General features: G+C 35.6%; 1 protein-coding gene across 2 annotated transcripts in view; it reads left to right on the top strand.

Annotated features, from left to right (window-relative positions):
• Nucleotides 1-4209, top strand: part of LOC107841819 (MLO-like protein 1) — a 15280-nt gene extending 11071 nt beyond the window's left edge. For both annotated transcript variants that reach the window (XM_016685676.2, XM_047396999.1), the window contains 8 exons: nucleotides 891-965; nucleotides 1062-1150; nucleotides 1242-1291; nucleotides 2551-2591; nucleotides 3201-3410; nucleotides 3500-3567; nucleotides 3723-3783; nucleotides 3869-4209. In XM_016685676.2, coding sequence (XP_016541162.1) covers nucleotides 891-965; nucleotides 1062-1150; nucleotides 1242-1291; nucleotides 2551-2591; nucleotides 3201-3410; nucleotides 3500-3567; nucleotides 3723-3783; nucleotides 3869-4054 — 780 coding nt within the window. In that variant the 3' untranslated portion in view covers nucleotides 4055-4209. The remainder of the gene's footprint in view (nucleotides 1-890; nucleotides 966-1061; nucleotides 1151-1241; nucleotides 1292-2550; nucleotides 2592-3200; nucleotides 3411-3499; nucleotides 3568-3722; nucleotides 3784-3868) is intronic.
• The last annotated feature ends 11374 nt before the right edge of the window (nucleotides 4210-15583 follow it).

The raw sequence follows: 15583 nt of genomic DNA, 5'->3' as shown, positions 1-15583 counted from the left end.
TATCTTATTATCATATGAATTATGTGCATGATTACCAGATAGATAGGGGTGTTTCGGGCCTTCATGGTTCGGAATGCTCGTCACGGCCAGGGCCCTGGTTTGGGTCGTGACATTACACTAACCGTATAAGAGTCAAGTGTAATTGTGTATATAAAGTTAATCATGAACTCGAGTTCACCTCTTTAAGAGGATGAGGGATCAAATAAGTAACTACTAATGTAGTAAATGATGTCTGGGGTATTGTGAGTATTAAAATCTTCAAATTAGTAGAGAATCCTTTCCATATGTGATTGGATTCCTTGATGCAGCTTGTAAAACCTTATAGGTAAAGCTCATGATGCTCACAGGTCGCACGAACTATTTGCAGTATGAATTGGTGACTTGTTGATGCTATACTGGTGCGGGTCTAGTCCACCATGTGCAAAGTGGGAGATGTTAGAATACGGGTCATGAGTCTCCCATGTGGACCGACCCGACCCGACCTTTATTGTTTTAATTATCTGATACTTAGAAGATAAGGAGGAAACAATTTGAATTTTGAAAGATAAGGGGAACAGTTACTGAGTAACTGTTATCCACCCACATACTCCTGTACCAATACGCTTCTTCCTCTGTCAAAAATGGTCAAAAATGGTCAGATGAGAAAAACAAAAAATTAAGACAGTAACAAAACATCAACGAAATTCCAATAAGAAGGCTCTTAGTTTGCGAATCAACTCTTCGTTTCCTAGAGAGACGAAGATTGATACTTCCGCTGTAACAGATTAAGGTACATACACACTGTTATTACTCCGAATTTGCTAACAAGAGCAATATCACATGGTTGTATAGTGCCTTTCACATTGACATACGCATCTCATACTTTTGTTTTCTTTTGATGAAAACTGCAGCACTCTTTCTTTAAGCAATTTTATGGTTCTGTCAGCAAGTCAGATTATGCTGCTCTACGTTTGGGGTTCATTATGGTAACTTCATTATGTTATTAGTCTGAGATTTGGTGTTTTGCCTTCTTTTTGGCGCTTAATCAACCCATGTGATAATAAGTTTCTTCTCTTTGGCAGACACATTGCAAGCAAAATCCAAAATTTAATTTTTACAAATATATGATTCGTGCTCTGGAAGATGATTTTAAGACTGTCGTAGGCATAAGGTTAGTGTCCATTTTCCATTCTGCCACACTCCACTGGGAAGAATTTGGGATGCTTTTTCTCACTTGTACCATTTTCCTGTATTTTCTGCAGTTGGTATCTCTGGGTATTTGTTGTCATCTTCTTGTTTCTGAATGTTAATGGTATGCCAACTCAAACTTGGAGTAGACATTTTTACCTTGCAGCTGCTTTGCAATTTTTCAATGGTATATTGATGCAGAACCAATGGAAAAGAGTTGTTCTTTTGGCAAGTAGTAATTGGGTAGCAGTAATCTTGCTTTTGAAGAGAGTTGTTCTCTCGGCAAATGGAAACTAACAATTGAATAGCAGCAATTGTAATGCTATTGTGGGCTCTAAAATATCTTCTTGGGAGGTTATTAAAAAAAGAAAAATCTACCTGGTGGCAGCAACAAGGAGCAATCATCTCCCCTCCCCAGAAAGTCCCAAATTCTGCCACTGCCGGCAGCTGTGGTTTAGTTACTGCAAAATTGATGGTTGAACTCATTGTTATTATTGCTTACGATGTAGGATTAACCAAACATGAGTACCTGGTACTTCACACTTCTATCCAACGAAAGACCGAATGTTCCCAATTTATTTCCTCTTTAACTTCGAGGGTAAGGAAACTGTGGATAAAGTTGCACTGTACCTATTGATGGTTACACAACTGGTGCTATAATATGCTCATGCAGAACCCAAGGAAGAGAGAGCTGTTCTCTAGGAAACTAATAATCGACAGCCGGTGATATTGTTGGCTCTTAAATTATCTGCTTCTTAAGTAGGGTCTCAAGTAGCTTGTCCCCCTCCCCCAGGTTTTAGATTCCAAGTCTGCCACTCGCAGCAGCTGCATTTAACTTATTGCTAAATTCATGGCCCGCTCTTATTATAATTGCTTAAGGTGTTGAATGTGCAAGCATTTATAGCCATATGTCGCTGGGCACTTATACCCAGCAGTAAGCTGAATGCTCTGAGTTTACTTCCCTCTTTCAGGATGAGAAAATTGTGAATTCAACTTTGACTTATCGAAGAAGAAATAAGATATTGTGATTGGAACTATGAATATGACCATTCACCAACTTTCTCTGAGGGAAATGTTAATAAGTTTATATATGCCTTTGTTCATATTTTACATGCTACAGTTGTGATTTGATTATATCTCCTTATGCTTCCACAACTTATGATGAAATTAAGCCACATGTTAGAATTCTATTTGGTTTCGTTTTACTATTTGCAGTTTTCAGCACACTTTAGATAATGATTCATTCCAGATACTGCCTTTAGAAGTGTTGCCTATAAACTTTCTGTTTGGCTTTAATGTAATATTACAACTTTCATTTCATACTTCATTCTGTCACTTGGTTGTTTAAATCTGAAAGCTTATAAATTCATTTCTATTCTCCAGGTTGGCATACGTACTTCTGGATTGCATTCATTCCGTTTGTTGTGAGTTGGCAATATCATGATCTTTACTTGTGTGGTTTTGCCTTTTGCTAGATCTACTTTAAATTTTAAAGTAAAGCTGTTCATACAAAACAGTTAATACTTTAAGCATAATTGCTAGTGCTACAATTTGAATCTTACTGAAGCTATCCGATGCATATGGTAATCAAATATATCAAACTGTGTTTTTCCTCCACTAAAGCTGCATATAGTAATTTAATATATTAGCAAACATTATTGACTGTAAGTATCTGCAGGTGAGATTGTGGTGCTGAATTTTATAGATTCATCTTCAGATTGCTTTCAAATCACCTTTTTTATGAAAAAGAATCTACGGAGTGGTATTTTTTTTTTAGTGAAGCATATATTCCAAGAATTTGGGGTGGCCCTGGGGTATCTTTTAATTTGCTCTATGATGTTGTATACAGATTTTCTAGATTCGTATCAACCTTCTCATGAGTTATGATGCTTGTTGAATGTGGATGTTTCCTTTCTCACCACATTCAATTACTTCTCTTTCTTAATTGCTCTTAATATTTATTTTTTCAACACGAGGCTCCTTTGGCAACAGCCTGATCTTCTCCCACTTACCTTTATTTTGGGTTTTATCAGCTTCTGCTTGCCGTTGGCACGAAGTTGGAGCATGTAATTATACAGTTAGCTCATGAGGTTGCTGAGAAACATGTCGCCATAGAGGGTGAGTTGGTGGTCCAACCTTCTGATGATCACTTCTGGTTCAACCGCCCTCAAATTGTCCTGGTCTTGATACACTTTATCCTCTTCCAAAATGCTTTCGAGATAGCATTCTTTTTCTGGATATTGGTAAGCTAAAGTTATTATATTCTTCTTTCACTCAGCTTACTTTATCTATTTCTAATTTCAGTATTTTAGTTCTCTAATCACTTTTATAGGTGCAATATGGCTTTGATTCCTGCATAATGGGACAAGTTGGTTTCATTGTTCCTCGGCTTGTTGTAGGGTAAAGTCCACTGCTCACTTCCATGTTAGTGCAAATGGGCATGCATCTTTATAAAATATGGCAAATGTACATGTTGCACCGTAAAATGTTAAGCTCTTGTTGAATATAATCTTTTTTCTTTTACTTCGTTTTGATGATCTCATTGTCTTTTCCAGGGTCATAATTCAAGTGTTATGCAGCTATAGCACGTTGCCACTTTATGCACTTGTTACACAGGTTAGTTTTAAACATGGTTTCTTGAGTAGCTTGGAGTGTTGATATGAATGAATGTTGAAGTTGAATCTGTCTGTCTGGACTACAGATGGGTACCAATTTCAAGAAGTCGATATTTGATGAGCATATTCAAGCTGGTCTTCTTGGTTGGGCTTCAAAAGCGAAAATGAAGAGGGGGATCAAGGCTGCTACCGATGGCGGAAGTTCAACTGAGGGTTCTACAGTAGGATTACAGATGTTACGAATGGGGCGAAAGGAATCCACCCCCAGCTAATGGATCTAAAGCTGAAATTCCAGATATGTACATTAGGAACTGAATCGTACAACTCTTGCCTGTAGCTGAAAATTTTCCTTTTTGGTGGCAACTGTTACATGGTTTGTCGGAGCGTAAATGATTTGATATCCAAGCGGAAAGCTCTAGCTTCTAAATTTGGATGTATTATATTATATTATATTACTACCAGGATCTGAGGGGCTGGCGGTAAGCCGCGCGACCATCCAATCCAGACCCAAGTTAGTACCCTTAATCTTAAAGGCGGGCAGTAGTCTGCACGGCCAGTTAAGAGTAAAATCGAAATATACAAGAATTTCAAATAGCTTAATGACTGTATGAAAGAAATAATCTTTTACCCAAGCAAGGGGCTTGTTTGAATTCAATACATTCTTGTGTTGAGCACATGTGTCTAGCGGTTCTAATCGTGAGAGTAGACGACCTTTTTGAACAACTTTAACGGGCTAAAGAGTCACGACCACTAAGGCAAAGCCAACAAAAGTAGTACTGAATTCGACTGTACCACTATCTCGGAATCAAGCCAAGAAATTATAGAAAAATTCCTTTATAGTTTGATAGAGTCTGGATCTTTCATGATTATTGTGTAAGAGAAGTTAGATATTCAACATAGATACGGATCCTTTTAGTCGGACATAGTCACGGTCGGAGAGAGAGAATGCTAATTAAAGAACTCAAAATAAAATTACTAAGAAGTAATAGTAATACCTTATAAGGCCGGAACAGTAGCGAACATTGATTGTTAATTACGATTTGGAAAAATTTACAAAAGAGAGAATAAAATTGTACAAGAGAGTCTGTTCTTCTTTACACATGAAGGCTTCTATATATAGAAAAGAGAAAGACAAAGAAATCTATATACAGTAAAACGGGGTCCCACGTGCAGATACTTTATACAGTGTTTTTATTGTGTATACAGTGTATCTACTGTGTAGTGGGGTCAATGACAGTCTTTATGCTTTATCTAACCCTTTCATTTGCTGTATGAATCTTCTTGCTTTTTCAATAGCGTTATCGGATTATAGCTTATCAGATGATATAAGCTGAGAGTCTTCTTCTGCCATATCATCATTGCTTGTTTCACTTTTCATTGAAGTGTCAGACTTATCATATTGGTTAATTGATTGAAGTAAATTCCTTTTTACTTCTAAATATTTGGCTATCATTTCATCTTTATCTCCTTCTTGAGTAGAGATTCTTCTAGGAATGTATTTAACTGTATTGTCCTCAATTATACCTTTTTTAGGAGTTGCTGAGTATTCCTAGAAGTTTTCTTTAATGGAAGTCAAGAGTTCTTGACCATATAACACTTTGATTTTGGGATCTTTTCTCATCAATTTATCCCAAAAGTTATTATAAAATATTCGATATAAGCAAGGAATCTGCTCTTTTGTGAATCCTAATTCTAGGATCCATTTATGTATCCATGAAATTAAGAATTCAATAAAGAAATATATCTGATCAATTTTCTCTAGATAACAGATATGATCTGCGCGGTATAACTCATTTAGATTCGGTGAAACTTTAGCCCATTCTTTGTATAATTTAAGAAATAGGTCAGATAATATCTTGATAGTTGGACCGTGATATGTCCACCAGTTCAAAAACCAATTAGGAATAGGTTTTGCAAATATATTTGTACAGACTTTCATAAACCAAGTATGTTTATGTCTTTCATTATTGTAATAGAGCACTTTATCAAAGGAATATAATCCCAATATGAAAAATTCATACTACTTTTATTATGACTTATCTGTCTTTCGGTCATGGTAGACATTCCCCATTCTTCAACAGATATAATTCATTTAATAATAAGTTTTGAGAAGTTATAAACTTTCTTGTTTGTGTTATACCCAGCAAAGTGCTAAAATTCTACACTTCCTGTAGAAGTAAGGATAGTTTCATAATAAGAACGGATCTTGTATGACTCACCCGGATAATATAATTCGTTAATCAAATACCTCTAGAATATCTTCCACGACTCATCTTTCCTCTGAATCTCAGAGTTTTCTACAAGAAATGTCATTTCTTTGTTTCTTAATTTTTCATAGGACTTGATATCATCATGGTCCTCTTCTTTGGCAATTGAAACAAATGTATCACTTTGCTTTTGGGAGGCTAAATAGGCCTGCAAATGTTCGTATAACGGACTGTCTTCTAAAATATCTTCCAGATGAATAGAAGGAGATGACGAAGCTTCACCCTTGAGAGATACTTTTGAGTTTATCAATCACGTTTTTACCATTTGTATGACTGGGAAATTAGATGAGGATCCGTATGACGATCCTTTAGAGTATGACTTTTCCGGGGATGATCTTCCCGCTTTGCCTTTTCCATTAATTCTGGCCCATGGAGGGTCCATATGCACGCATAATAATTAGTTTTATTCAGATAAATAGTATTCATGCAAATCAAACATTTATACGATTTCATCATAATCATGGATATAAAATTCTGCTTCAACCATATCATGGATAATTATTTTAATTATAAGACTCTGCAAATCTTTGTACAATGACCACCTTTAAAATGGTGCTCAGAGTTTTTTTATTAAGAAAGATAGTATAAAAATTCATTTCTAATTGAGATATTTCCGGGATAAGAAATCAGGGAGAGAGTTATCAATTTCCTTTTTATATTGAATTTCAAAATTAAAAGGGGCTAACTGAGCTTGCCACCTTGCAAATATCAATTTCGAGGTAACATGTTTAAAGTCTTTATCAAACATGTATTTAACAAATGGAGCATCGGTTTTTATCAAAAATTTTTGATTGTATAAATTATCCTGAAATTTTAAAACACATTTAACAATCGTTAGCATTTCATGAGTCATAGTAGCATTTTTTTTAGGCTTCAATCCATTTTTCTGAGTGAAATCTTATCAAGTTTTCACATTTATCATGGAGATTAACTTGTTTTAAAATTCCACCATAATGATATTAGACACATCTGTCTTTATAATCTTTTCCCAGGTTGGGTTAGCCAGAGTCAAATAGGGTAAAGATTTAACACTCTGTTTAATACGTTTAACCAAATTTGTGTGACTATCCGTCCAGGGAACTTTAGAATTCCTTTTTAGCCTGTCGTATAATGGGGCTAAATTGCAAGATAAATTTTTATAAAAAGGTGATATATAATTTAAACTTCCCAAAAATCTTTGCAGCTGAGTCCTGTCAGTAATAACATCAAAATTTTTGATGCGAAATCAATAGATCTTTGTATGGGAGTAATCTTCTCCTGACAAATATTATGTTCTAAGAATCTAATATCAGTTTGAAACAGGCTCATTTTTTATTTAAATATTACTAAATTATTTTGTATCATAATTTTCTTAAAAATATCAAGATGCTTGATATGCAATTCAAATATTTTGAAAAATACTAATATATCATCAATATAAACAATGATAAAATTCATATAGGGATTGAAAATATCATTCATAATTTTTTGAAATTCAGAAGGGACATTTTTTAAATCAAATAGCATGATATACCATTCATATGGCCTAAATGGAACATTAAAACAGTTCTATAATCATGCTTTTTAAATATTTGAACCTACCAATATTCAGATTTTAAATCAAATTTTGAAAATATGTTGGCGTCATATAATCTTGATAATAAATCTTTTTTGTACGGAATAGGATACCTAATTCATTTTAAATATTTGTTTAAATGTTTGTAATTTATTACTAACCTGAAAGCACCACGTTTTTTCTGCTGCATTATTAAAACAAAAAGTAGTGCAAGATCAAGGAGATTTTGAAGACTTTATTAACCCTTTTTGTACCAAATTATCAATTTTTTTTTCAGAATTCAACCAATTCAGTATTCATTTGACAAGGTCGCGATTTGGTTGGAATACCATCCTCAGAAAAATTATCTTCATATGAAAAGCTAACAATATGCTTTTTTTGATTCCAAAAAGCACTGGGGTGATCAACACAAATATCTATTACCATTTTTTTGAAAATTAATTTAATCTTCTTGTACCTTAGCAGATTTTATAGTATAAAAAATATTCATGCAAAATAATTCAAGTTGTAATGAATCAATATGCTTTTATTTCATATCAATTAAAGCATTAATATCTCTAGATACGGGATTTGTAACAAAAGAATAAGATATCTCTTTATGACCTGCATCATTCCTAGAAATGAATCATTCTTTAAATCAAGAGATTTTTGAAGAAGATCCTCTTCTTCAGAACTAATGCCTTTTCCTTTGGAACTTTTAGTAGGAGAATTATTTTTCTCTATTTGAGTGATCATGTGATCAAAATTATCTAATTTTGTTTAAGAGATTTAATCTCTTTTTTCAAGTTTTCAACTTCGATTTTTAAATCATCAAAAGAAGCATCCCAATAGAGACAGGGTTTTTAGAAAGCCGTTTATTAACAGGAATAAGAAGTAAAATAGTCAAAATTTTCTTTAAGACTAAAAGAATTGCAATCAACAGTATTTGAAGTAGTTAGTTTTGAACGCATAGATAAATTTATAATTTTCTCATGGAGTTTCTCATTAGAAACTTCTTTTAAAAGTTCTAGCATATTTCAGATGTGATAGTTCTCATATTTAAATCTTCAAATTGATATTGTAATTTATAAAATTCATTATCATAATAAGTGCAGGTATCACCTTTGCAATCAGAACACATAGCATCAATATTTTTATCACTATCAGATAAATCAAGTAAATCAACTTCAGCTTTAGATTCTGACTCAAAATTATAATCCAATTCTGATCCAGAGGTGTATAACAAACCATAAACTTTATAATGCAATGCATCATCAAGTCCTAAAGACTTCAACTTTTGAAACTTACAATTTGGAGAAATATGACCAAACTTACCACATTTGTAGCACTTAATATCAACAAAATCTCGCTTAGACCTATTCTTTGCAAATCTAGTAGACTTACGATGAGCTTTCCTAGCTTCATGCTTCTCTTTGTATCTATATCTAGATCTTTTTTTCTATAAGGTCTGTCACGTCTATGATATCTATGTTGCTTTTTTAAAAAAAGGGCCGGTTCAGGAACCCCAAATTGAGTGCAAAAGTCTCCTAATTGAGATGTTTCTTTAAGTCGTATTAGTCTGATTTCAATCTCATTTCTCTATTAAAACATCTTGAGGAGTAGGTCATGAATAGTAGTATGTTTTCATACGCGGTAAATCAGCATATTTGAGATTTTTACCAGTTGTTTATTAACCATACCTCTAAGCTTATCAAGCTCTAACTTAGTCTTCGTTTTAAAATCAGAAGTAGCTTCTATTTGGTCAACAAAATCATTTGACAAATCAATAGGTTTAACACTTAAACCGAAAAGATTTTCATCAATAAGCTCTTCTAAATCTTTTAAAGATAATTTAAATTGAAATCCCTGAATTTCAGGAGGTTGTTGAATACTAGCATAAATAGTTTGAACCTCTGTCTTGCTTCCTAAAGATGAGGCAACATCAGTAGATTTTTGGCTAGTACTCATCTTTTTAATCAAATCAGTTAACTCATAGAGTTTTTTTATGTTCCCCCAAAACTTTAACATACAAACTCAAATAATTGTTTTGAGAAATCAAATTGTTAATTTCTGCAATGCTTACTTTTGTAAATTCTCTCTCTTTCGCTCCTTCTCTCTAACTAACGTATCTTTCAACGCCTTCTTTAACTTAACCGTGCTGTCGCCGTCGAAGCAGACGTCGATGAAAGGTAAGTACATTGCTCCATATCTCTCCCTTGGTCTCTTCGTTCCCCTGTATTTTCTTTGACGTGACTGGTCAGTCTCTATGAAGTAGACGCCGGCGGTAAAATAATACCGGCGATAGGTAGGCATACTTCTCTCTCCTTTTTTTTCTTGGTCTCCTTCTCTTTCTCTCTCTCTCTATTTCCCTCTCCCTCCCTCTCTTTCTTCTCCACTGTCAGTAGATTTGCGAAGGTAGCAACTTACTGGTTATTGGTTCGTGATCAGATTCAGCGAACTGGTTTGACGGATGTTGGTGGTGAAGGTGGTGGTGCTAGAAAATCCAGGTGGGGGTCTCTATCGGATATTGCAACTGCTATCCAGATTTGAGCCGGCGACTTTTTGGCAAAGTGATTCTGGCGACCCAATTTACCGGGTTCCAGCACAACAAGCAAGAGCAGATTACATGATATATGTATTTTGGTGACTTCTAACCCTTGAACTTTATTTTATCATGTGATTTTTTGATATTTTCATTGCCTGTAATTTGCATGGGATTTCCTATCTGTTATATGGATCTCTAGTAGTTGTTGTTCTTAAAATTTGGATATAGTGTGTGCTTTGAGGGTGTCTTTATTGTCTTGCTATTTTTGAACCTCTTATGTTATTCATATTATTTATCGTACTATCTCTTGTATCTTGATTTACATGTCTGCTGTAGTATATTCATAACTTGCACTGCTCCTTATTATTTGTTTGGCTGTCCTTGGTGCCAGGCCATTAGTTTGCTCTATTTTTTGTACTGTTAGTTTTGTCCTTACCTTGGTATTGTTTTTTCTTCCTATTTGAGTTTAGTTTTGTTTCTTGATTATTTCTTCTAATTTGTGTGAGCCTTGTATTTTCTACTGCTGCTTTGTTACTACCATTGTTTATATTTTCTTATATTTTCTTATAGTAGTGGCTGTGGGTGTTGATGGTTGGATAGGGTCATGTTCGAGGGGGTTGGGGCGGGGAGCTGTTGTGGGGGCAATGGAAGAGGAAAGAGCGGGGGTGGGAGAGAGGCCAAGGTTTGGCCTCAGGGGTAGTAGAGAAAGACGTATTGATAGAGATGGTAGGCTGAGGGTTGGGTCTTGGAATATAGGGACTCTTCAGGGTAAGTCCATATAGCTTGTGAAGATTCTTAGAAAGAAGAGGATTAATATTGCGTGTGTTCAAGAGAACAAGTAGGTAGGGTCTAAGGTTAGGGATGTGGATGGTTACAAGCTTTGGTACTCTGGGAGCGAGAGGCGTAGGAATGGAGTTGACATCTTAGAAGATGGAAGCTTAGAGGTCAGGTAGTAGAGGTAAAGAGGATTAGTGATAGGTTGATGACTATTAAGTTGGTCATTGAGGGATTTACCCTAAACGTGTGTAGTGCTTATGTGCCGTAAGTGGGATTGGATGGGGAGGAGAAGATGCAGTTTTGGGAGGCTTTAGATGAGGTGGTGAGAGGCGTGCCTAGCTCGGAGAAGATTATTGTAGCAGGAGATTTCAATGGGCACATCGGGGCGTTACCAGGAGGCTTTGGTGATGTGCATGATGGTTTTTATTTTGGGGAAAGAATTGAAGAAGGGGATACTCTATTGGATTTTGCGAGGTCCTTTGGGCTGGTGGTGGTGAACTCGAGCTTCCCAAAGAAGGACGATCACCTGATCACCTTTCAAAGTATGATTGCCAAGACCCAGATTGACTTTGTGTTGCTTAGAAAAGGGGATAGGGTGTTGTGTAAGGACTGTAAGGTCATCTCGAGTGAGAATCTTTTGACCCAGCATAGGCTCTTAGTTATGGATTTGGGTATAGAGAAGGATAGAAAGAGAAAGGGTGAGGAGTGTAGACCTAGAATTAAGTTGGGCGGCTTGACGCCAGTGAATGCATGGGAGATAGAGAAGAAGTTGGCGGGAATGAGGGTGTGGGAGTGTAGGGGGACGTGGATGGTATATGGGATAGGATGGCTAGGTGCATTAGGGAGAATACTAGTGAGGTGTTGGGTGTTTCTAGGGGCTGGGCCGGGCATCATCGGGGGATTGGTGGTGGAATGAAGAGGTTAAGAAGAAAGTAGAGACCAAGAAAGGGGCGTATGCTAAGTTGGTTGAGAGTAAGGACGAAGAAGAGAAACGGGTAAATAGGAAAGAGTACAAGTTAGATAGGAAGGAGGCTAAGTTAGCAGTTATGACAGCTAAGATGACGGATTTTGAGAGCTTGTATGCGGGGTTATAGGATAAAGGAGGGGAAAAAAGTTGTTTAGACTCGCTAAGGCTAGGGAGAGGAAGGGTCGTGATCTCAATTAGGTGAAGTGAATTAAGGGGGTGGATGGTATAATGTTGGTGGAGGACGGCCACATTAAGAATAGATAGCAGTCATATTTTTATAGGATCTTGAATGACAAAGAGGATAGAGCTATTGTGTTAGGGGAGCTGGAGCACTTAGAGGAGTGTCGGAATTTTAGTTATTGTAGACATTTTAAGGTAGAGGAGGTTAGAGAGTCTATTCGCAGGATGTGAAGGGGTAGGGCGACGGGGCCTGATGGATACCTATGGATTTTTGGTATTTTTCTGGTGAGGCTGGTTTAAGGTGGTTGACTGTATTATTTAACAGAATTTTCAAGACGGCGAAAATGCTTGAGTCTTGGAGGTGGAGTACTATGATCCCTCTTTATAAGAATAAGGATGGCATTCAGAGTTGCAATAACTATAGGGGTATTAAGTTATTGAGTCACTCTATGAAGATTTGGGAAAGAGTGGTGAGGTAAGGCTGAGACGGATAGTGTTTATTTCAGAGAACCAATTTGGATTTATGCCTGGCCGCTTGACGATGGAGGCAATTCACTTGGTACGGAGGCTGGTGGAATAGTATAGAGAAAGAAAGAAGGACCTACACATGGTGTTTATCGACTTGGAGAAGACATACGATAAGTCCCCAGGGAGGTGCTTTAGAGATGCTTGAAGGTGAGTGGAGTACCAGTGGCATATATCAGAGCAATTAATGATATGTATGATGGAGCTAAAACTCAGGTGAGGATAGCGGGAGGAGACTGAGCATTTCACTGTCTTGACAGGATTGCATCAGGGATCTACTCTTAGTCCCTTTTTGTTTGATTTGGTGATGGATGTGTTGACGCGGCTATTCAAAGAGAGGTGCCTTGGTGTATGCTTTTTTGCAGATGATGTAGATTTGATTGATGAGAGTGTGGGGGTGTGAATGATAAATTAGAGGTGTGGAGACAAACTCTTGAGTCTAACGGGTTTAGGTTGAGTAGGAGCAAGACAGAGTATTTGGAATGTCAGTTTAATAACGTGAGGCTGGAGAATGAGGTGGTAGTGAGGTTGGAATCACAGGTGGTATGTAAGAGGGATAGTTTTAAGTATCTCGGGTCCGTGATTCAGGGTAACAGTGAGATTGACGAGGATGTCTCGCACCGTATTGTGGCAGGATGGATGATGTGGAAGCTTGCTTCGGGAGTGTTGTGTGATAAAAAGGTGCCGCCCAAGCTTAAAGAAAAATTCTACAGGGTGGCAGTCCATCCGGCCATGTTGTATGGAACGGAGTGTTGGCCAGTTAAGAACTCCCACATTCAAAAAATAAAGGTGTTGGAAATGCGGATGTTGCGTTGGATGTGTGGGATGAATAGTAGGGATAGAGTTTGAAATAAGACTATCAGGGAGAAGGTTGGTGTGACTCCAGCGGAGAATAAGATGCGAAAAGTCCGATTGAGATGGTTCGGTCACGTAATGAGGAAGGGCATAGATGTCCCGATTCGTAGGTGTGAGAGGCTAGCTTTGGATGGTTTTAGGTGGGGTAGGGGTAGGCCGAAGAAGTACTGGGGAGAGGTGATTAGGCAGGACATGGAGTAGTTACAACTCACTGAGGACATGACCCTAGATAGGAAGATCTGGAGGACGCGAATTAGGGCAGAAGGCTAGGGTCAGTTTGGGTCGCTAGTGTAGGGAATTACTTGGTGGGGGTATTATTCTTGTTATGAGACCTTGTTTCATGCTTTATTATGAATCTGTTTACTTTTCTCTGTTTACTATTACTTGTGGGTGACGTATTTATGTTATGCCATCTTGTTCCATGCTTTACTATAAATTTGTTTAGTATTTCGTGTCTCAAGTTGGGGGTCTATCGGAAACAACCTTTCTACTTCTTTAGAGGTAGAGGTATGGACTACGTACATCTTAACCTCCCCAGACCTCACTAAGTGGGAATACACTGGGTTTGTTGTTGTTGTTGTTGTTACTTTTGCAAGTTCGTTAAATTTTTAAAATACAGAAAAAGCAATACCTGTATTATTAGGTAAAATAAAAGGTGCTTGAGGAGGGTAAATAGCTTTAACAATATTTCTACTTCCATCTTTATAAGATCTTTCTAAAACCATTATGTATAAAGGTAAATAAATGGTTATAAACCAAGGAACAAAATATATCATTTGATTATGCAATGCACACGTTTCTTAAAACTCTTGAGAAATATTGTTTAACTCTCATGGACTATAAGTCTCAAAAAATCAAGTTCTAACTGATTCCATTTATAACGAAAAATTTCTTTTGAACATAACTTCTTGCCAGGGATCCTAGACTAAAATTGATTTGGTGAGGAATTATTAAGTATCGTTAGGATCGAAGTTCATTTCAGAAGCAGCTAGGATATCTCTATCAGAGATATTATCATTATCTTGAACAATATTCGCTTGAGGATTGATTTCTACCTTTTCAACAAATTTAGAAGAAGTACTATCACCATTCTAGCTAGGCCATATAATGGCCCAGTATCAATAGTATGTAAAGAAGCTACATGATTTCTAGCTGGACCATATAATGGTTCTATAGGAGAAATATGATGTACAATAGGTAATAATCTAGGCTGAGAAAAAGAATATTTGTTATAAGTAGTAGACTGATCATCAAATTGAATACAAATTCTATCACCCGAATTTTGAGTTATATGCAAAAATTCGCTATTTGTCAAATTATTAGTAACCTGACTCGAGGATATAACCGAATTTAGGGTCCAAGTAGTTGGAAAATCAATTTTATCCCACCTGATAGGTCTTCTGGTGGTAACTTTAGACTTCGCAAAATTGGTTTCTACCAAAAATTGTCTGATCTGATGTATCATATAACTAGTTTAGTATACGTGCTTTGCACGTGTATAAATACTCTTAATTTTAGATAAAATTATTTAACAGACACTTAGATTTATATTATAAACAAATTTACATAAAAACAGTAGTCGTCTTTAAAGTAGAGTTTGATACTATATACGACTCAACTTATATTAAAATAAATAATTGATAAAAATATTTAAAACCTCTTACTTTTAATGATAGTAAAAATATATAGAACTCACTTTTTTAGATTTTTGTGATTTTCTTTCCTTTTTAAGACTTAAATTTTGTTAACTCGAAAAAATATTTAAAAATATACTTTTTTATCATATTAACATGAGAAAAGTGTGACTAATAAAACTTGTCATATAGTTTTTAAATATTATAATTATAATTTTAAAATATTAAGTTAATCTAATTTAATTTATGGTAAAAAATTATTTAAAACTATTGCCTAAAAACAATTAAGTTTCTAGTAGAAATGGGATTAAGTAATTATAATATATTTATATTATAGATGTAGATATGTACACACAATAATTTTTTAGTTTTGTGTACATTTACTACTCATTGAAGTCCTCTTACAAATTATATATGTTATTACTTAAATCAATAAGGATTAACTTGAATAATTTATTAAATAATTCTAAAAATTGAAATAAATATAATTTTAGTTAAGTTTCACTAGTAATTTAAA

The sequence above is a fragment of the Capsicum annuum genome, chromosome 9, assembly GCF_002878395.1.
Source record: "Capsicum annuum cultivar UCD-10X-F1 chromosome 9, UCD10Xv1.1, whole genome shotgun sequence".
NCBI classification, from domain to species: Eukaryota; Viridiplantae; Streptophyta; class Magnoliopsida; order Solanales; family Solanaceae; genus Capsicum; species Capsicum annuum.
The sequence above is the reverse complement of the archived record's forward strand: the minus strand, read 5'-3'. Positions and strand labels throughout refer to the sequence as shown.